Source organism: Rhamphochromis sp. 'chilingali', assembly GCF_963969265.1.
Source record: "Rhamphochromis sp. 'chilingali' genome assembly, chromosome: 8".
Taxonomy (NCBI): Eukaryota; Metazoa; Chordata; class Actinopteri; order Cichliformes; family Cichlidae; genus Rhamphochromis; species Rhamphochromis sp. 'chilingali'.
In genome coordinates, this window is record NC_137935.1 from 18198417 (window position 1) to 18220959 (window position 22543).

The 22543-nt window shown below is 38.5% G+C and overlaps 1 protein-coding gene across 4 annotated transcripts; it reads left to right on the forward strand.

Moving 5' to 3' along the window:
* Positions 1 to 3084: 3084 nt before the first annotated feature.
* tmprss4a (transmembrane serine protease 4a) lies at positions 3085 to 20742 on the forward strand. 4 transcript variants are annotated; one of them, XM_080889449.1, is made up of 13 exons: positions 3085 to 3229; positions 15872 to 15926; positions 16205 to 16345; positions 16454 to 16606; positions 16690 to 16816; positions 16924 to 17043; positions 17615 to 17658; positions 17928 to 18090; positions 18229 to 18395; positions 18615 to 18710; positions 18823 to 18965; positions 19075 to 19227; positions 19370 to 20742. In XM_080889449.1, exons 3-13 carry the CDS (start codon positions 16234 to 16236, stop codon positions 19379 to 19381), a joined length of 1290 nt encoding a protein of 429 aa, XP_080745575.1. In that variant the 5' UTR covers positions 3085 to 3229; positions 15872 to 15926; positions 16205 to 16233; the 3' UTR covers positions 19382 to 20742. The 4 variants fall into 4 exon arrangements, with proteins under 4 accessions (XP_080745575.1, XP_080745574.1, XP_080745572.1 ...); XM_080889448.1 differs by lacking the exon at positions 3085 to 3229 and adding an exon at positions 5521 to 5913 and having other exon boundaries at positions 18232 to 18395; XM_080889446.1 differs by lacking the exon at positions 3085 to 3229 and adding an exon at positions 5529 to 5913.
* Positions 20743 to 22543: the final 1801 nt, after the last annotated feature.

Below are 22543 nucleotides of genomic sequence, written 5' to 3' on the forward strand. Positions count from 1 at the left end.
GTAAGCATTAGCTTTTAACAGTTAAATAAGTATTGAAACTATAAGACATTCACCCGCACTTCTTACCATCATTGATCTGCTGTGGAGGGGTGACAAAATATCTTGCTCTACTGGCTTGTTGCTTATATTTTTTTTGCACAAATGTATTTTTGGCACTTTGCATGTGAACAGTAAACAAGAAAGTTCACATGTATCGAGACTAACAGTGTAACCTGTAGTCCCAAACCATCTGTATGTGCACAGTGATACTGACTGCAGTTTTATCTGTTTTTGACCTCTGGCAACGTATTTTCCAGTCACTGCATTCCTGTGGCTGCACGTTGCTGATGTGCTGCTGCTTGCTTATTAGAAGCTTGGCTCACAGAGCAACGCTGCCGGGTGCAGTACCTACACCCAAAGCCAGATGTCTGACTGAAATATGCAGGCAAAACTAAACCTGATATTTGAGCACTTAACTTTGCAATTTCTATCAAACAGAAAATGTTAGTTTGATGTTTATTGTTATTTGTAGTAACATGATTTACAGTATTTTTTATTTTGAGCCTTATTTTTTTATCTTTCTTTTTTTTTTCTTTTTTTTTTCTTTCAGTAATCTTTTTGCAAAACTGTAGTGCATATATTGGTTTTCCTAACAACAATATGGTGACTGTTGAGGCCTTTCTTAAGTTTTGCATCTACAGGATGGGCCATTTATATGGATACACCGTAATAAAATGGGAATGGTTGGTGATATTAAAGTCCTGTTTGTGTCACATTAGTATATGTGAGGGGGCAAACTCCTCAAGATGGGTGGTGACCATGGTGGCCATTTAGAAGTCGGCCATCTTGGATACAACTTTTGTTTTTTCAATAGGAAGAGGGCCATGTGACACATCAAACTTATTGGTGATGTCACAAGAAAAACAATGGTGTGCTTGGTTTCAAGGTAACTTTATTCTTTCATGAGTTATTTACAAGTTTCTGACCACTTATAAAATGTGTTCAATGTGCTGCCCATTGTGTTGGATTGTCAATGCAACCCTCTTCTCCCACTCTTCACACACTGATAGCAACACTGCAGGAGAAATGCCAGCACAGGCATCCAGTATCCGTAGTTTCAGGTGCTGCACATCTCGTATCTTCACACCATAGACAATTGCCTTCAGATGACCTCAAAGATAAAAGTCTAAGGGGGTCAGATCGGGAGACCTTGGGGACCATTCAACTGGCCCACGACGACCAATCCACTTTCCAGGAAACTGTTCATCTAGGAATGCTCGGACCTGGCACCCATAACGTGGTGGTGCACCATCTTACTGGAAAAACTCAGGGAACGTGCCAGCTTCAGTGCGTAAAGAGGGAAACACATCTTGAGGAGTTTGCCCCCTCACATATACTAATGTGCCACAAACAGGACTTAAATATCACCGACCATTCCCATTTTATTACGGTGTATCCATATAAATGCCCCACCCTGTATTTTAATATCTATATATATAAACATGATGTTGACAAATGATACAATGGCCATCAGTAAGTTTCAGAAGTTACAGAGACTGTGGAGGCCATTTGAGTACAGTGAACCCATTATCAAGTTCAAGAAACAAGTTTGATACACCCATCAGAAAATGGGTACACTGTAGTCATAAAGGGAAGGGTATGATCAGCAGTAATGATCACATAGGCTGTGGCATTTAAATAACACTCAGTTGATGCTAAGGTGTCCAAAATATACCAAGAAAATATCCTTCATAGTATTATACTACCACGATCGTGGCTCAAGAGTTGTAATCGGAAGGTTGCCGGTTCGAGCCCCGGCTCCAACAGTCTAGATCATTGTGTCCTTGGGCAAGACACTTCACCCATTGCCTACTGGTGGTGGTCAGAGGGCCCGGTGGCGCCAGTGTTCGGCAGCCTCGCCTCTGTCAGTGTCCCCCAGGGCAGCTGTGGCTACAATGTAGCTTGCCATCACCAGTGTGTGAATGTGTCGATGACTGAATGTAATGTAAAGTGCTTTGGGGTTCATAGGGACCAAGTAAAACTCTACACAAATACAGGCCATTTACCAGTCCGATTCATGAGTTCATGTTGTTTATTCTTAATTCTGACATCTGAATGCTGCAGCAGAATTGACGGTCATCAGACCAGGGAATACTTTTTCATAAATTTCAGAAAAATTCCACAGGCATCAGCAATCCAAATCTTCAAATGTAACCCTTGTTTCTGTACTGCAGGAAATAGTTGATAGAGTGGGAATCCATTCGTTTCTTGAAAAGAATCTTTTAAAAAAAAATTATTGGAAATAAGTTAGCAAATTTACAGTAAACTATTTTCCTTTACTATTACATCACACTGAGAAGTGTCACTGATCCTCTGCAATGACAGTAATCATAGGAAACCAGGCTGCGCCGCCCTGCGTCTATAAAGATATAGTCTTTCACAATCAAGACTACCTGCTTGCGGCACACATAAGTACCGTAAAAGAGTACACTTCTCGGCATAAGGCAGTAGTCCTTATACTGCGGGTGGGTGGCAGGTGACACAATAACACAATTGAATGTGTTCCCGGTAGAAATAGATACCAGAGTTATGATCATAGTTTCTGGAAAATCTCCACAATAAACCACACAGCATATTTTACTTTCCACGGCTCACATATTTAGAGTTTTGTTGAGATAGACATTCATATTCCAATAAGAAAATGATTTGTCTATTTCCTTAATCCAGTCCACTCATGTTCCAAAATAGCACTATTTATCTTAAAATATAATAAATATCTAAACTGATTTATCTGTTTGTGTCTTTTCAGTAAATTTTCTCTTGAGCTAAAACAAATTTCAGTTTTATTTAATGATCCTATTTTTACAAAAGGATTGATTTGAGATGAAAGTGGAGAGACCCGGGAACTTGAAATGTGAGATTGTTAATCATTAACGGTTTATTTTTTTGAGTCTCGCAGGTTTCTTGAGGCCGTATCAAGTTTCACAAAATACACACCTGTGTGGACAAAGGAGGGCTTGCGCTAACTGGTGGGGAGGTAGTAGTGAAATAGCTTTGATGGTACATTGACCAGGCATGTGAGGGCGAGAGAGAGTGAGAGACGGAGAGAGAGAGGGAACATTCAAGTAAGCGGTCTACAGAGTGGAAGTTTGCATACCAGGTGTCACTTCCAACCAGGCTGCTCCCTGTTCTATAGATGCTTTACTGAGAACTTCACTGAGAAAGACTGACAGCAACAACCATTTCTCAAGTAAGGAAAAGCAATATATGTTTATCTGTGTTAATGTAATAAATTCTCTCTTTTTTTCTTTTTTTTACAACTTTGCAATCGTGATGGCATCTAGGTCATGTCTACGTCATTATACGTGTTTTATTGTATTCATCCAGAAAAGGGAGAACTGAGGAAAGAACAGCATCCTGTATGAGTTACCGATATGGGGAACTTCACCAGCTCAGAGAAAACTTTCATAATTCTGTTTCCAAGTTTCGGCTTTACTAAACTCTGATAAGAGCATGCCTGATAAAGATGTCTTAGCTTTAAAGGGGATTCCCAGATTTTAAATTTCTGTAGTCCCACACATTTTAAAGTTCTTCATATGAACATTCTTTCACTGAAATTTCATGGAATGATAAGATCAATCTCTGACGTCATTGAAAAGAAACGGAAAGCTGTGCGGAATTAACGTGTATGCGTTGCGTACATTCGTGATGGGCTAAAGTTGGACATAGTCAAATACAACATTATCAGCTGTTTTAACAGGAGATTTTTGGAGTTGTTTCTGCAAGCATATTTTAATTTGTGCAAATTTGGCATTGTAATACTCGACACCATTAATATGTTTTTAAACGACCTAATATGTGAAACAAAATCACTCTGCTTAAATTCTTCTGAGGTTTGCACAGAATTCAAATGTGCTGCTAAAATAATTGTTGCTCAACAATGCTTTCGTAGAATAAGCGATACAAACGCTCGAAAATAGGAAGTTCTCTTATTTGGTTCATGTTCATCATCATTACGTTTGAGTCTCAGCAGAAACACACATGTATTTAAGTTAATATGTAACTTATTACCAAGATGTTCATGCCGTCCTTGAGCTTTGCACACAACTAGATTTAAAAGAAAACAGAAGATACAAACAACAGGTGGCTTCCACAAAGAAGTTAATTAATTTTATCTGCATTAGACTGGATGTCACGTCACAGAACTGATAGGATCATCAAAAAAAAAAAAAAAAAAAGAAGCAGTCTTTTAATGGAATCAAACAAGGGCGTACAACAGCTTTATTAGATCACTGGCTTTCTCTCATCTTCTCTTTTATTGTGTGTGCAAACATTTTGTCAGCTGTTGTTTAATCATGTCAGACTGTTGGAGAGGGTAAATACTGTGACTGCAGCATTCACGCAACTTACATTGTTTGCCTGTGAGAAATGTAATATAGCAAAGGGGATATAAATGATGCCTGATTTTCTTTGGTAAAAAAAAATGTGGTAAAAAAAAGTGGCAGTGTGTAATGCTGCTTGATGACAATTTTCCACAGGCTTCAATGGGTAAACTCACAAAAAGACTTCATGCATGTAATTCAGGGTGGAGGCTCTAAATGTCTTATTAATTCTACCCCAGCCTGAATTCCAACAAAGTAACAGCAGTTATTGGCTGAAAGAGACCTAAGCAAAAATGATTAGCTTCAAACTGATTCACTCCGGCAAGTCTACCTGTATACTGTAGCAGCACACCTGAAGTACTATCAGTCCCTCCATTTTCTTATATAGTGTATGCTGTGAGACAACTGATGATACCATATGAGAGTCCAAGTGATGAAGGGTTATTTCTTTTAGTAGACCTGGTCAAACAGCACAGTCAGCTCCTGTTTATTTACAATGGTTCTTTCTCTTCAGATGACCTTATCAGTCTTCTCTCTCGCACACTCCCAATGAAGCTTTTTTTCTTGCTCTGCCGTCTATGCTCAGTGTCCCATTCACAGTGGCTTCATTTTTAGAAACTCTGACTTAGTGACCAGGTCGGTCACTGAATGCACCTTTAAAAGATAATTTAGCTCTTCAGAATATTAAGAAGAGATATTCTGCGGCATGGCTGAAACAGACGGGGATGTTGGACCTTTAGTCACAATCTCAACAGTCACTACAGTTGTCACTACAACTGTGGTGTGCTTGTACATATAGTATTACAGTAATCTAAGTAATCAAAGTAATCATTAAACTGTCAAAAAAAAAACAGATTGGAGACACACCTAAACCTCCGAGCGTACGCCGTGCCACTGGAAAATTCAAGTTTTACTGGTTTGTGTGTTACGTTTGTGTTTTTGCATCCATTTGTATACATGGAGATGGTTTGCCACATGAATGTGTGTTTGCGTAAAATTTGAAAGCCAAAGCATGACTGAAAGGGGGGTAAAGAACATGACAGGAGAAAAATACAAAGAGAGCATGCTTTGTGTCGCAGAGGCTAAAGAAGTTTAGATATGGAGGACGGTGTGGGAGGAGGGACAGAAATGAGAAAAGCGCACAGGTAGAGAGAGAGCCAGAAAGCAAGGGAAAGAGGAGGGTTAAAGTGTCAGGTTACCTGGACTTTAGTTTTGTTTTGTCAGTGGGAATCGATCGTTTAAAAGAAGCTCTCCGTGTTGATTTGAAAGGCTACGTATTATCAAGCTTCATTGCGGCCTTGGGGTTTTGAAGAGGGGCATCTGATTAAGTTACTGTAATACAGAAAGAAAACAGGAAGGAAGAAGGAAGACAGTGGGAGACTCAACTGAGCCAGGTTTTGTAGCATGACGGTAAGAGGAAGGGGACAAAGATAGCCAAGGGACAGCAAAATTTCTGAGGAATCCCACCTCCTGAAAGGGAGGGCAGTGTTTACTCTGTACTCTGTGACAAGCTACATCAAGCCTTACCAAAAGAGACACCTTCACCATGTGGGTAAGTGCAACTGGAAGTACAATCAACATTATTTACATCGTGTAGGTATACAGTCAATGGCTTGCCTTTAAGAAGTGATTTGAATAATGACCTCTGGATATTACGTGGTAATAAACTTGATATTTAACGTAATATAAAGACACTGGATAGACCTGTTGCATTGATATTATTTACAACAGCAGCTATGTTGAAAGGATAGCTCATACAAAACCAGAACAGATGTTGTGTAGTGACATATTTTGAGGACCTTATCAACGGTCTGTGACAAGTAGCAGTAACACGCAGGAACATTTCACATTCATAATTTTGCCAATAGAATTTTTGATATTTGAATGTAGAGCACGGCCGTATGAAGAATACAATACTTTTCATAATAACACAGCACGGAAAAGACAGCCACTAATGTTGGACCCACAAAACTGAGTAACACTTAACGCAAACATGGGTATACAAGAAGTGTGTACGTTTACTCATTTCAGGGTTCATAAAGAATAATTCCAGTCAAGTCTTTTTTTATAGAGAGAGAGAGATCTAGGTATTTGTTATATTAAAATTAGTAGCTTCACACTCATCCCAAGCAACAAGCGATGCTCCACAATGGCTCTACAGGAAAGATCAACATGCACTGGCTATTGCATAGAAAACTACATATTATATCAGCCTTATTAACATCAATAAACAATTAATGGTCTTATGTTAAAAAGGAAAAATGACAAAGTATCACACACGTTCCCAGAGGATGACTCTTGTGTGTGTGTGTGTGTGTGTGTGTGTGTGTGTGTGTGTGTGTGTGTGTGTGTGTGTGTGTGTGTGTGTGTGTGTGTGTGTGTGTGTTACTACAACAAGGCAGTAAAGGAAACATACTTGAGCTTACCGTACCAACGGCTTTTTTCTGTTAAACTTGACCCAATTATACTTTTTCCCTTCAAGGCTTTTTGGCAGCAGTCCACTGTATGAATCAGCTAGGCTTATTAAAACTGGAAGCTTACTGTAGGTGGCAATACAGAAGGAATCTCACCTTATTGCGATCGCAAGTTATACCCTTAGAAGGAGTATCCTTAACTCCAAACACAAAGCTGTTGGTTTTTGTTCTGGGTTTTTTTGTTTGTTTGTTTTAAATTCATGTATAAAGGACATTTATATTTACATACAGTATTTTGGTTAACAGCCAAATAAAACCAAGGACTTCTATTCATATCAAGTCATTGTTATCAATGACTTGATATAGGCTGTCATTGATAGAGCCTTGGTTTTATAGGCTGTCATTTTTTTCCCCACTTGTACTTCACCACTGGCCTTTTGACGAGCAAACATTACTAACAGTGTTTTTGATCCAGTGCAGCACTTCCAGTGTTTTTCATAAACAGGTTAGTTGTTGCTCTGAATAACACATGACTAACTAGTACTACCAGGCTGTTTTGAAATACTGCCCTGACTCATAAAATCGTTTATATTTGTCTTGGTACCAATGACAACATCTAAGTTTCCAAGTACACTGTCGTCATATCTCATGGCATGACAATGCATTTTTACAGGAAGGTCCACTCAAGACAAATTTCTTTAGCCGGCTTCTTGGTTTCCCATGTTGTATGGCCTGCCCACTGTTTTGTTTATCCTGCTTTTATTACTTCCCGAAATAACTGTAATTTACACCACAAGCCGATAACCTACTTTCTCCTACTGTTTACTTCCCCCCATAAACGTTACTTCCAGTTGGTTTCAGGGATGGGTGTGTCTGGTTCTTTTGTGACTATGTATTGACTAACAGTGGTTAAAAATAAAATAGTTAATTAAAATGGTGAATGTTTTATTTTAAATGAATAAGCCAGCCAGATGAAACATGGTGAAACACAGTGTTTAAATCTCAGAATCACCTTATATTGCTTTTTTTGCTTCTTTATTTTTTAAGTATATGGATGTAGACTAACTACAGCTTAACAGCATATTTACTGTAGGAGTGTAAAATTCTCATGTTATTTGCAAAGTGCCACTGGATACTGGATTTCTATGTAAAGTGAAATCTGAGAATTCTGAAATGTCAGTAAATGAAACAAAGAGGAAGGTGTCACATTCTTTTATACACTGTATTCAACTCTTGTACTTTAAGATGAAAGCTGAATGCTGAACATGAGCACATGAGCAAAACCAGCACAGAGCTACTGAGCTACTGTTCAGAAAAAAAAAAGAAAGAAAGAAAAACCTGCCCAACAGCATTCTTCGCCCCTCTCTCTCCGCAACTTGTATATTTCCACTGACAGACAGTGGCAGTTATGGGATCTGTTTTCAAAATTTGCCTTCATACTTCTCTGTAGCTCTACCAAATTAAGTGATACTAGTGACACATAAATGTGCAAATAGAAGGGTGGATTACCTGATATTTCTGCATCAAAAATAAGCAGTAGTGAAAATGAAAGAAAATAACTCTTCCCATTTTTAATCTTTGTCTTTTGTTTTTTCTTTTGGTTCTGGAAAGTCCTCACTGGTTAGTGACCTGCATGTTATGTTTTTGTACCAGCCGATCTGAAGCATACGTGCTACGCTAAATGTATTTGTAATCTAGCGGTTGAAGAGCTTTGAGGACAAGACAAAGGTAGAACAGCAGGCTGATGAAAAGTGTTCTTCGAGCTACCCCTCTGTAACAAAATATACCGTATACTAAAATCTTCTAATAGGCCAGTCAGCAGCCACATTGATGTGACACATGATCTACAGTATAATGCTACAGGTGAAACCACATGACTAGCATAATGTGTGCCAAATGTTGGAAATGCAGTGAGACTAACAGTCATAATTGAGCATAGCACAACACAGATAACCTTTGTTTGTGAAAGGCATAAAAGTGGTTGAGATTCAAAATGTTGACATATGTTGTTGAGATGCTGGGGATAAGCAAGTAAAGGTTTGCATTTTTCGAGGGGGGACAACATTACAGTAGCATTTTAGGAAGTTTAAGAGGGAAGTTGAAAATGTAGTTATTATTTCACACAGCACAGTACAGAAAGAGATTTCACCAGTTTTGTTCAGTAAAATGTTTATTTAATTCCCATTAAAGACTATAGAGTTTTACATTCATATTAAGAACACAACTTGCAATTTTAATTGCAAAGGTGACTGGACTTGAGGAACAGTAATGGCAGTCAAGCATGACAATCACTCTAACAGATACTCCGAGCCGAAGCCATGGGAATTTTTCTGTGTTGTACACTTTCACCACGGTATTTTGCTCGCTGCTGTGTGAAATTCATGAACGCTCTACATGCTTGACTGAGCAGTTTACACCAGTATGACAGAAACACCATACTTTTTAAATAGATTTTTTCCCAGTCCCTTTATTGCACAAGAAATAAAGAAGCGAACAAGTTTATCAAGTGTTTTTTGAACCTAAACAAAGCTAAGATATTTTACCAGTATACACAGTGGTGTGAAAAAGTGTTTGCCCCCTTCTAGGTTAAATTTTGTTTTTTGCTCTTTTTTTTTTTTTTTTGCATATTTGTCGCATTTATATGTTTCATATCATCAAACAACTTTAAAGATTAGACAAAGGAAACCTGACTAAATACAAAATTTATGTTTTAAATGATGATGTCTTTGATTAAGGGAGAAATTTGGGTTAAATCTACAGATGCAGATGTTGTTATAATTTCTGAAACTTGGTTAACTAAATCTATTACTAATGAAGACATTAACATATATGGGTACAATGTATATCGCACTGATAGGCCAAAAAAAGGAGGCGGTGTAGCTATTTATGTCAAATCAAGATTTAATGCTTCGATTGTTCTGTCCCAATCGATATGCAAACAAATGGAGTTTTTGGCCTTGAATGTAGATATTGCTAATACTTTTTCGATAACCATTGCTGGGTGTTACAGGCCCCCATCTGCTTCAAAAGAGGCATTATCTTCATTAAAGCACCTTTTGGCTAAACTAAATTATACCGAACTACTAATGGCTGGAGACTTGAACTGGGACTGGCTAAATGCAACTTCTGGTGAATTTAAAGAATTCTGCGATTCAATTAATCTTACCCAGCTAGTCTATCTTCCTACCAGGCCAAATCTTAAATGCCCTGAAAAGTCTACATTAATTGATTTGGTTTTAACAAATGTACCTCATAAATTGTCTTCACTTGGTGTTTTCTGTAATGACCTAAGTGATCACTGTGTTGTTGCTGTTTGCAGAAATGCTAAAATTCCAAAATGTAAGCCACGCATAGTGTGCAAAAGGAATCTTAAACAATTTAATGAACAGGCTTTTCATCATGATTTGTCATTAGTTAATTGGGAAAAAATCGGACTATTACCAGATGTAGAGCTAGCTTGGACATATTTTAAGGAAAGTTTTATGGGAATTGTTAATAAACATGCCCCCTTACGGAAAGTTAGAATTAAAGGTCGAGAAAATCCTTGGTTTTCGCAGACACTCGCAGATAGCATACACAAGCGTAATAGAGCATGGGACAAGGCGAGACAAACAGATACTTCCACTGATTGGTCTGTTTTCAAACAGCTTAGAAATAAATGTACTTCTCTTATTAAAAAGGCCAAATCTGAATACTTTTTGTCTGTCACCACTGAGAACCTCAATGATCCACAGAAATTTTGGAAAGTAATCAAGTCTTTTTCCGCCAATAAAATGACTCAAACCTTTCCTAAATCTGTTGTAAAAGATTCAGTCTCAATTAATGATAAAACTGAAATTTTGAATTGTTTTAATGAACACTTTCTATCAGTGGGTTCCTTGTTTGCTTCTGCAGAAACCTTTTTAACAAATACTTGCCCAGAACTCTCTATGTTTTCTGGAGACCGTTTTAACTTTGTACCTTTTAGTGTTTATGAAGTGCATAAAGCTTTAAAGGCTTTGGATCACAGAAAACCTCCTGGTCCAGACTTGATGGAACCTTATTTTTTGAAGTTGGCAGCTGATTTTATTGCAGAACCACTCTCAATTCTATTTAATTTTTCAATTAAAACCAAAGAAATTCCAGCGGTTTGGAAATCAGCTTTCGTTTTGCCTTTATTGAAAGGAGGTGATCCATCGGTGTTGACTAATTATAGGCCAATATCAAATTTGTGTGTTTTATCCAAAATCCTGGAATCTCTAGTTTGTGACCAGTTGAAAGAGTTTTTGTACTCTAATGATATTGTCTCCAAATTTCAGTCAGGCTTCAGGAAAAAACACAGTACTAACACTGCCACTATGAAAGTGATAAATGATATTATTGTGGCACTTGATAAGAAATTGTACTGTGCGTCACTCTTTATTGACCTCTCAAAAGCTTTTGACACTGTTGATCATGCAGTCCTAAAAAACAGACTGCTCAGCCTTGGATTGTCAGAACATGCATTAGCGTGGTTCTCAAATTATCTGAAAAATAGAACCCAGTGCATTAAACTTGAAGGTCTTTGTTCTAAATTTGTTGCTGTCCACAAGGGGGTGCCACAGGGCTCAGTTTTGGGTCCCCTTCTGTTCCTTTTATATATCAATGACTTGGGTCAAAATGTCTCAGACACAAATTTGCATTTTTATGCTGACGACACAGTTATTTACTGTTATGGATCATCTCTTGCTCAGGCCATTGAAACTTTACAGAAAGCCTTTGTTGCTTTCCAGCATTCACTTATTCAGCTAAAATTAGTTCTCAATGCTGACAAGACTAAGCTAATGTTGTTTTCCAAGTCAAAGAAGGTCCCGGAGCCTATTCCAGTGGTGTCCACCCTTGAAGGAAATGTCATAGAGATAGTTCATGAATATAAATACCTTGGTGTCTGGATTGATGACTCCTTCACCTTTAAACCACATATAGAGAGACTAGTAAAGAAACTGAGACTTAAACTTCATTTTTTCTTCCGTAATAAACAGTGCTTTTCTTTTGCAGTAAAAAAACGTCTTGTCACTGCAACCTTTTTATCTGTGTTAGATTATGGTGACATTCTGTATATGAACGCTTCTTCTTCATGTCTTCTAATGTTGGACACGATGTATCATGCTTCCTTGAGGTTTATTACCAATTGTAAATACCTGACCCATCACTGTGATTTGTACTTAAGAGTAAAATGGCCTTCTTTGGCCATTAGAAGACAGGGGCATTGGTACACTTTTATTTACAAAGCTATGCTTGGATTGCTGCCTCCTTATATTTGTACTTTGGTCACAAGGACAAATAGTGGTTCTTACTCCTTGCGCTCAAATGATCAGCTGCTGTTGTCTGTTCCCCTTGTCCGCACAGAGCTGGGTAAGAAAGCCTTTGTCCACTCTGCGCCTTTTTCATGGAACATGTTACAGAAAGACTGGAAACTAACTGAATTGTTGTCTTTAAATGTTTTTAAAACTAAACTCAAAGGCCTACAGGCTGCCTCAATAATGTGTAATTGTTTTGTGTAATTTTAACTTTGTTTGTTCGTATGTATTTGTCTTGAAATGTGCTGCCTCTTGGCCAGGACTCCCTTGAAAAAGAGGTCTTTGATCTCAACGGGACATTCCTGGTTAAATAAAGGTTAAATAAAAAAAAAAAAAATGTTATCAAAACCTACCTGGTCCTAATTTTCTCTCTTCTTAAATGATGAATTAACTACATTTCATGGAAATCTGAGTTCAGTTCCAATAAGCACACCCAAGCCTGATTACTGGCAGACCTGTTGAATCAAGAACTTCTGGTTTCTGGTCTATCAAGACATGGAGGAGAATGTGCAGCCATTTGTTTATGTTGAACCCAAGTGTGCTCTGCAGCAGGACAATGATCCAAAACACACCAGCAAGTACACCTCTGAATGGTTTAATAAAAACAACATGAAGACTTTGGAGTAGCCTAGTCCCGCTGTGGTATGACCTTAAGAAGGTGGTTCATGCTCAAAAACTCTCCAATGTGGCTGAATTATAACAATTCTGCAAAGATGAGAGGGCCCAAATTCCTACACATCTCTGTAAAACACTCATTGCCTGCTATCATAAATGCTTGATTGCAGTTTTTTTCTGCTAAGGGTGGCCCGACCAGTTCTGAGGTTTAAGTCCAGTCATCTTTTTACACAGGACCATGAAGGTAATTTTTTTCCCCTAAGTAATAAACACTTTCATTTAGAAACTGCATTTTGCGTTTACTTGTGTTATTTTTGCCTAATATTTAAATTTGTTTGATGATCTGAAACATTTAAGTTTCAAAAACAGGAACTCAGGAAAAGACAAACACTCCTGTTACTCTCAGATTATGAACTATAGCCCTGATAAAACCCGTAAATGCCAAACAACATATCACAGTTCTCCTCTTTTTCTTCTTTTTTGACTGTTCATATACCTCCATGTCATCCTGATGCAATCCTCTTCCTCTGCAATGTTGGCAAATCATTCTTCACTACTTTATTCCACTGTGATATTCATTTTCCTCTTGTTGATTTAATAGTTAGTAAATTATTACTTGAATCTGAAATCTGTAGGTCCTGATTCTTCAGATAATTTGTTACCTGAGTTTCTTCACAGATTAGTTGTTCTTGTTGTTTTCTAAAAGTAGCATGTCTTGTCAACAACAGCTAATGAGGGCCAGTGAGGCAGGAAAGGGACTGGTTAGATGTAATGAATATGCACATAATAGCTTAATGGTATGAATGTGAGAGACACCTCAGAGCTGAAGAAATGACTGAGTGAATGAGAGAATAAAATAAGCTACTCTGACTTATAATTGAACAAGAGACACGTATCTTGGTAGTGACTGACTTTCTGGTGTAGTACAGGCAACGAATGAGTGAAAGAAGAAAAATGTGTATATTAACTCGTCTGCAAGTTGAGTAATAGCTTTGGAGCATCTATTTTTAACCACAAAGCTCTGTAAAACTCTTCAAGCTCAGCACCAAATACCTTTTTAATGTCTTTGTAATGTGAATGTAACCATTCGCTGGCTAAACCCCAAATCTCTCCCATGACACATTTGATAATTAGCACATGTAGCACTCACTCTACCTTTTGGAGGTACACTGATTGTCAGTGTTGCCTGATTGTTTGCTGTTTGTATGATGTAAAATCAGAGGCCAACTTCTAACTACCCCATAGAGCTCATTTGGAACCAGCCTCATTAGTTATCATTACTGACCATCAGAATCAGCTTGATATAGCAAATATGTGTACATATACAAGAAATTGATCTCTGGTTATTTCTTTGCTCTCCATGTACACAACAGACAATACTGACAACATGGCATCAACATGACATAGACAACACATAACAACATGTCGCATATTTATGGTGCAATGGTGCAGAGTGGATAAGGAATGGATAACCGGTTACTATATATACAGTAACTATGCCAATAATATTACCAAAAGTCATCTTTGAACAACTGTTATGTATGAGCTAAAGTAACATCTTGCTATGCCGCGGCTAATGTAAGCTAGCCAGCCACTTTGTGTGTTGTTAAGCAAAAAGGTAAGCAGGAAAAAAGGATTATTCAAACAACTTATGTCAGAGTCAAAGACCATCTGCTCCTATTACCCCTTTGGTGTTACCGATCTCCACTAAAGAGACCAAAGTAAAATGAGCTTACTGAAAAAATATTCATGTTTCTAACTGCAGTCTGTGTAAGGTAAACATTTTTAAAAAAGACACTGCAGGGCTTTTTTCAAGCACAATTCAACCTTATGAAAAATCACAAAATCAAGGTGTCATCAGTCATCAGTAAGTGTACTGATTTGAAATCATGGATCTGCTGCTGTCTTAAGTCTTCTGTAGTTAGGTCATTTAGACACATTTCCTAATCTGAAAGCCAAAGTATGAAAATGAAACATAGGCATTACTCGTGACTGAAATTTCGTGACTGAAATGGACTGCATGCACTTACACAAGCTGTTTGACTTGCATAATATGGGCCTTAAACCCGATTCATTTTATGTGAAGGACACTCACCCTGATCTATCAGTTTATACTGTTTCCACAGTATCAGCTTCAGTTAAACAAAAATTTCACTGGGCCCAAGTACAGCCTGTCACAATACTCCTCAGTACACAGGACACTTTGTACTGTTGGTGTATTTTGTGCTTGGGCAATTATTCCAAAAAGACACATTAAAATGTGAACATCACATTCTCTGCCATGTTTCCATAACTTGTCTTTTTCTGTGATCCTCCACTAGACAGATTGTATTTTATGCACTGATCTACAAATGCAGACCCATAAAAGACAGATCCACCGGTTTACTGTTAATACTTAGAGAACTGAAGAAATGGTAAAACCATGAGTATGCAGGGAGGAGATGTTGGTTACTGGCAGAAGGGCTAAGCGAGCTGAAATGGCAGCACTTGAAAAAGCTGTGAAAACAGGTGGGGCAGGCCTACTGTGGTTGGCTGAGTGAGGGCTGAAAGAGGAAATGGGTTAGGGGTTGATTGGCTTTAGCATTGTTGATTAATTGAAACATACTGACAACATGGCAGATCGTGCTGAATTACAGGAATGATGTTAATCAAAAAAAAAAAAACAACCCTAGCTAAAGCAACAAAAGGTAATCAAAGCTAATTAGTCCGGTGGCCTAACGACCACTGATACCATCATGTTAGTAGACTGAACAATGTAACAGAGAGGAGATGAAGGCCCACCTTTTATTCACAGCTGTCTAGATGTGCAGATGAAGGGCAGGTGTGATCAGTCACAAGTAGACTAGGAAATTGGGTCTAGTGTTTCACACACAAACATCCCAACTCAGACGAAGACAAGACACAATGGAGAAGAGCAAGGCACTGTAGGAAACTTAAGTTTAAGAGAGCTATTTTTTACACATATTTAAACACTTATCTGGAACTAAACACAAAAGCTCTGCTGAAAGAGTTTGTGCAAGCTCAGCTACTTACACTGACATTTGCATGGTAAATAAAGCATGTCCATGCTCAGGGAGTTGAAGGAGGTATAACCTAGAGACACAGGCACCTGATGTGATTACACCCCAGTTTTCACCTTTGCTTTTGTCTCTTCTGTCCTCAGACAGCTGCTCAGCTCCCTGAGGAAACCTCAAGGCCATTAAATCCTACAAACCCAGGTAAGCTATAAGTTTGTGTTGGTTTGGGATCAATATATGTATTTTTGCTGCACTGTAATAATGTTTGCATAGTATGATAAATACTTGGAAACAGCCAGGCCAGGCAGTAATTAGAATTTGCATGTGCACACTTTTTTTTTCCATCTTGACAAATTTTCTACCCTTTTTGGTCTCTGTTCTGCGGTTTCTATTCTGCTATCGCAGTTTCCTGTTTATTGCGTCCTTACGTTTCTTTTTACATTCTGTTATCTCACTTCTAATTATTCTTCTTTCTGCAGTTCCTCGGCCAGGACGCCACAGAAGGCCCATGACGGCTCCAAACACCCCGAAAGAGAAGAGAGCGAAGATCAAGAAAGTGTTGATCACTACACTGACAGTTATGTTGATACTGGGCATACTGGCCATTGCAGCATACTTCAGTGAGTTACAATTCCTAAAAAATGTACTTCCTCAAAACACACTTTACACACTGCAATATGTAAAACTGGCCACATCCTTGTGATCCTGTCCTTCTCTTTTCTTTTCAGTTAAAAACTTGATTGAAAGCAAATACTTTTTTTGCACACGGTCTGTGAAATTCATCCCGTTAGACAAAACCTGCGATGGGCACATTGACTGTGCAGGAGCAGAAGATGAAATTACCTGCATGACGACCTTTAAAGTAAACACTACATTTCCAGGTAGAGTGCACTCCCCACTCTTTCTTTGTCATCATAAATAAACGAAAAACTGAAAAATGCCTCCCCCTCATTCCTCTCTCCAGTGCGACTCCAGTCGAATGATCAGGTCTTGCAAGTTTACGGTCCAGACTCAGGTTGGCGGACTGTTTGTTCTGACGACTGGACCCAAGCGCACACACAGACGGCATGTACACAACTGGGATACACAATGTGAGTTTACAATGACAAGGTGTTGAAATTTGAGGAATACCTTGCAAATTTAACATCCCTGTTATGTGATCTGAAATCAAGCATAAAATCCCCCCCTGCTTCCACAGGAAGCCTACTAGCAAAAACATCTTAGTAAGCTCCTTAACGTCACCGATGAAAACTGGACCATTTACAGCTGTCAGGCCAGGGACCTCAAACACACCTATACAACAAGCCACTGCTGACCGGTAAGGAAGATGTCATCATATGGAAGCCAAATCATGACTTCATGTTTTGCCATTGCAACATAAACTACACAAAATAGAAATGCTAATAAGGGAACTTTCAGTGTGTCTCTTTCTGCTAAATGTATTCTTACAAAGAAGCACCGGCTCCTTGCGAGTTGCTTCTGCATTTAGCTAAAAACAGGATGTCAATATACACTTTCCATGCTTGGTATCCCTGTTTGTTAGGAAAATCTTCACTTTTTCTCTCCTTTTCTTTTTTAGATTTCATTCCCCCCCCCCCCCCCCCTTTTCATATGCAACCCCTTCAAATGAGTCTTTAGTTTCTATTCCTGAAAGACAAAAAGTCCCACAGTTTTTGTTCCTTCTATCTTATCCTTTATGAAAGTGAACAAAACAAAGATTTTACTTTGTATAAAACCCCAGCAGAAATGCAAACGAAATTCTGCACGAGGGTGAAGACAAGTTAGCAATTGGATGTGTGTTTTCTATATTTGACTAATTGTGAGGCTGTTTTGTGATCATATGAATAATGTCTGACATCTGACCAACTCCTCTTACATCTCTTCAACAGTAGTGTATGCCAGTCTGGATCTGTGGTATCTTTATCCTGTTCAGGTGAGTTTTATTTTTACAAAGGCAGCACCTGTCACTAATATTGTTTACAACACCTAACAAGGCAGAGTGAAGTTCTTGGCTTTGTAAGTGGAAGACTACTTGTTGTGTGGAGAGTTTCACACTAACAGGCCCATACATGTCTCCAGGAAACAGCAGAACTATTTCCTAGCGACATATAACAAAGTAGCAAATAAACAGACATAATATAAAATGCAGTTTGAAATGAACCACGGGTCCTTGCAAATAACAATATTATAATATCTTATCAGACTGTGGAAATGTGGGCGCTGATGATCGCATCGTTGGGGGCACTGATACATCCATTGACCACTGGCCATGGCAGGTCAGCCTGCAGCGGTCTGGCCAACATACATGTGGAGGCTCACTGGTGTCACCGCGCTGGGTAGTCACTGCTGCCCACTGCTTCACTGGGTCAGTATAGTTACCATACTATATCATTTCCACTAAATTTGCTTTGTCTTATTCTTTAGCCTCATGATCCCGCTTCCTTCTTGCTCTCTCTCTCTCTTTCTTTTTTTTCTTTTTATTTATTTATTTTTTTTTTTGCAGAAGTAATAAGGAGTTGAGGCAATGGGCAGTGGTGTCAGGCCAGACGAGCATAATCACACTGGGAGGCTCCTCTGTGGACAGAGTTATAGTGAATGCAGACTACAATGCAGAAACAAATGACTATGACATAGCACTGATGAGACTCACTAGGCCAATCACAGTGTCAGGTTAGTTTAAATTGTATTCGGTATGTTTGTATTCAGTAGGCTCAACCACCTCTCTGTTGCCCTCTAGTGGCTATGTGTCAAATATCAAGCTTCTCACTACGTAGTAACTTATATTCATTATATTGTGTGATTAGCTTATATCTTTATATGTATTTTCAAACTCTCAAAGTTACATAAAACAAATAAAAATTTCCACTTTATTAAATGTTTTTCTTCTAGATGTCAGAAGACCAGTTTGTCTGCCTCCTAAAGACTATAGCATTACAGCTGAAACCTACATGACAGTGACAGGGTGGGGATACCGACGGGAAAATGGTGAGAAATCCTACATGTAACCTATTCTTTATCACCTAATAATGCAAATAGAAAAAATACTTTTGCCTGTCTATGAGGTTGCAAACATTGTGTGCTTGTGTTCTGCCTTCAGGTGCAGTTGCTGACATACTGCAGGAGGCCAAAATCCCTCTGATAGCTCAGTCAGTATGTTCCAGCCCCACAGTCTATGGTAGTATCATAACAAATAGGATGCTCTGTGCAGGCTTCCCAGAAGGGAAGGTTGATGCCTGCCAGGTAACAGGCCTCCAATTTATTTTCTAATTTACATTAGATTTTGTATTCCGGGTATTATAGTTATTTTTGGTGAACAAACTTCATTTTTAAAATGTATTTTAAATGTCAGGGGGACAGTGGAGGCCCTTTGGTGCATATCAGTGACTCCAGTTGGAATCTGGTAGGCGTAGTGAGCTGGGGTGTTGGCTGTGCCCGGAAGGGAAAGCCAGGTGTTTACACCAACGTGGAAGTGATGCTCAACTGGATCCAAACAGTCATTGAGGTACTGCATATGTTGAAACAAAGTCACATCACAACATGTTTGTCACTTCACTGGCTAAGAATTTGCCTCAAAAATATTAAAAACATAATATTGTAATTTAATATATACAATCCTCAAGATGATTTCTATTTCATCTCTACAGAAAAACCCATGATGTCATCCACTGTGATAAACAACCACCATGAGAATCCAGTGCGGTCTACCTCTGATAGACTGTGAAACTGTCAAACCTGGTTTTGTTTTGGTTTTTTGAGGGGTTTTTTCCATTTTGGTTGCCAAAAGGTGAGAGAAGGTTGCAGAGAGAGGGGAAGTTGAAGATCTCAACAGCAAAATGGAAACAGAAACACAGCCATATGCATAAACAAAGTGTGCGCGCGTGCACACGCACACACTTCATCAAACACACACGTCAGGTGCTGCTTGTGCCATTTCATATTCGTTATCTCAGGGGACAATTGTATTTATGCCTGTAGCTGTGTGAACTAGTATGTTTGGGATCTTTATAGCAGAGTGTCATACATGTTTTTTTTGTTTTTAAAGCATTTTTGTGTTCGTATGTGTCTTTGTCACACCCAAGTAATTGACTTGTGTTGTTGTTTTGTTTTCCTTAGAGAAGAACCATCAAAGTTTATTTTATTTATATTGACACTAATTGCTGCAAACGCTTTTTTTTTTTTTTTTTTTTTTTTTTTTTTTTTAAGTGTCTTTTATTTTTGGAGTTTGTCCTGCAAGCCTCAGATATAATGTACTTGATTACTGTGTGCCTTGACTTTTGGTTATGAATGTGTGGTTAGGGTTAATATGTCCAACTGCTACAGAGAAAGGTAACATACCTTATTATCAGGTATCGGTAATATTTTAAAAGGGACAAAAGGTCTGAGTTTAATGCATTTATTGTGCTATTTTAGATGATCACTCTATTAAACGGCAAAGGCACTTTCTTTTTCTTTTCTTTTTTTTTCTTTCTCTTTTTTTTTTGCAGGACTGCAGGTGTGATACTTCTGACCTCAACATGATTTAGCACTTTAAGTGGAAAGTGAGAATTAAAGGACCTCACTTTATGCGCAGAGGATTTAGGTCACGAGTCTACACATAGATTTAATACAAATATTCATAGATCACACTCCATGTTGGCTCCATCATGAGTAAGCAATTCACTCTCACTATAACCAGAATATTTCAACTAGTGTTCACCAAGTTATTTCCTTCACTGCAAGGGAATTTCTCCCAAAAATACTGCAGAATTTGTTTTTGTCAAATTTATTGCAGTTGGTTAATTTTTGCACTCAACCAAAACTCATTCAAACAGGAAATCAACCTGAATTTGTTATAAAACTGTTTCTTTACTAAAAAAAAAAGTACTTTATTATATCATATATTAAATAGAGTTGGACATGAGTATGAGTGCCATGAGGACTAATATTTGTGAATATTTTCCATTTTGTTGTTCTTGTTGTTGATGTTGTTGTTGTTTAATCTATGAGACGTTTGCAGAGACAATAAAAACAATGTTAACTTGGTAACTGGGACAATTGTTCTATTCTTAATTGTGTGTCGTTAAATGTTTGTGTCATCCCAGCCTCAAAGAAACACCCACAGACCTTAAATTAAAGTGATGAAGAAATATTTTTTTATCATTATTTACATTATGAACAAAAGATGAAATATTAGATCAAACTTTTAATTCAAACTTTTTGCACAATCAGATGATAGCCCACCTTGCTTGGAGAAACAATCATTTGTTCAGCATGATTGAAGATTAAAGAAATACTGCCCCCTTATGGTCAACAAAGTACAGGGACTTTACTCCATTAACCCTTTAAACCCTAACCCATCTTTAAAGCAGGGGTGCGCAACTCCAGGCCTCAAGGGCCGGTGTCCTGCAGGTTTTAGATGTCAAACACCTGAATCAAGTGATTAGCTCATTACCAGGGGCCCGTTCTTCGTACCTCGCTAAGTAGGTTAGCTGGATTTGATTGTTGACGATTTCGCGTGATCTTGGATCGCTCGGTTCCCCGAAGCTCATCTGGGACTTGCTGCCATAGCAACAGAGCCGTAAGCGCAAACCTGCTCGGGAGCAGGTTTACTTTATGTAAACAGGATTAGATCGCGGCCACGCAGGTATGTCCGCTTCATTTATACGAAAGCAACAGCGATATTCCACCACTGTTTCACCATAAATAAAAAACATCAATGTAACTAAAGATAATGCAACACTTGATCCTTTTATTGATTTCACACAGATACATACAGGTCATTTCCTAAAAAAGGGAAATGTACTATTAACATTCTATTACATGTATGTGATTATTACAGATGTAATTCATATTTCAGAGTAGTAATTGTAAATTACTTTGTGTAATCAAGATGAGAGACCACGGCTATAAAAGCGAAGGTGGATTTGGGAAGCCTGTCGCAGCCATGTCCTGTCCGTATACGCGAGCCACCCATTGCGGAAGGTGCAAGATTGATAAGGAGAGTTTTCAGAATTCAGCGTATATTGCGGGATAGACAGGATCCTTTAGCTCAGCGCGACAGTGTGCTCATAGAGAGATATCTATTTTCCCGTGAGGGTATTATTCACTTAACCAACTTGTTGACGAGGGGGTGCAGGACCACCACCTGTCTTTTTTTGCTCTGCCCTTTTCTTGGTTGCTGTTATGAACAAACAAACAGATTATTTCAGGGTCTCTTTCCAAGAGCCGAAAAGCAATATAAGTGATAAATATTACCATTCTGTAGAATATTCTTATATTTCACTTTTACTTGTTCCCATGTTCTAGTGGGTCCTGTTGTGGCTCTAATGTGAAAGGGGATATAATATAACATAATATAATATAATGTAATATAATATTGGATAATATAGTGTAATATAATAAATCTACCCTACCGCCTACTGGTGTTGGCCAGAGGGGCCGATGGCGCAATATGGCAGCCTGGCTTCTGTCAGTCTGCCCCAGGGCAGCTGTGGCTACAACTGTAGCTGCCTCCACCAGTGTGTGAATGTGAGAGTGACTGAATAGTGGCATTGTAAAGCACTTTGGGTGCCTTGAAAAGCGCTATATAAATCCACTCCATTATTATTGTTATTATTAAATTACTTACGAGTTTAATTTGTCAACAACTTTCTGCCAGCCCTCTCTCCTTGCTTTTGCAGCCTTTGCAGTGTTCCCTTGCGTTTTAATTAAACTCTGAAACTCCTGAAATCCCTCACTCAAGGGTTCTTGCTCTTCTGCCGAAAAATACTGAGCGCGCTCCTTCGACATTTTCGCCGACCAATCAGAGGGTTGCCGATCAATGTTTCTACTATCGATGC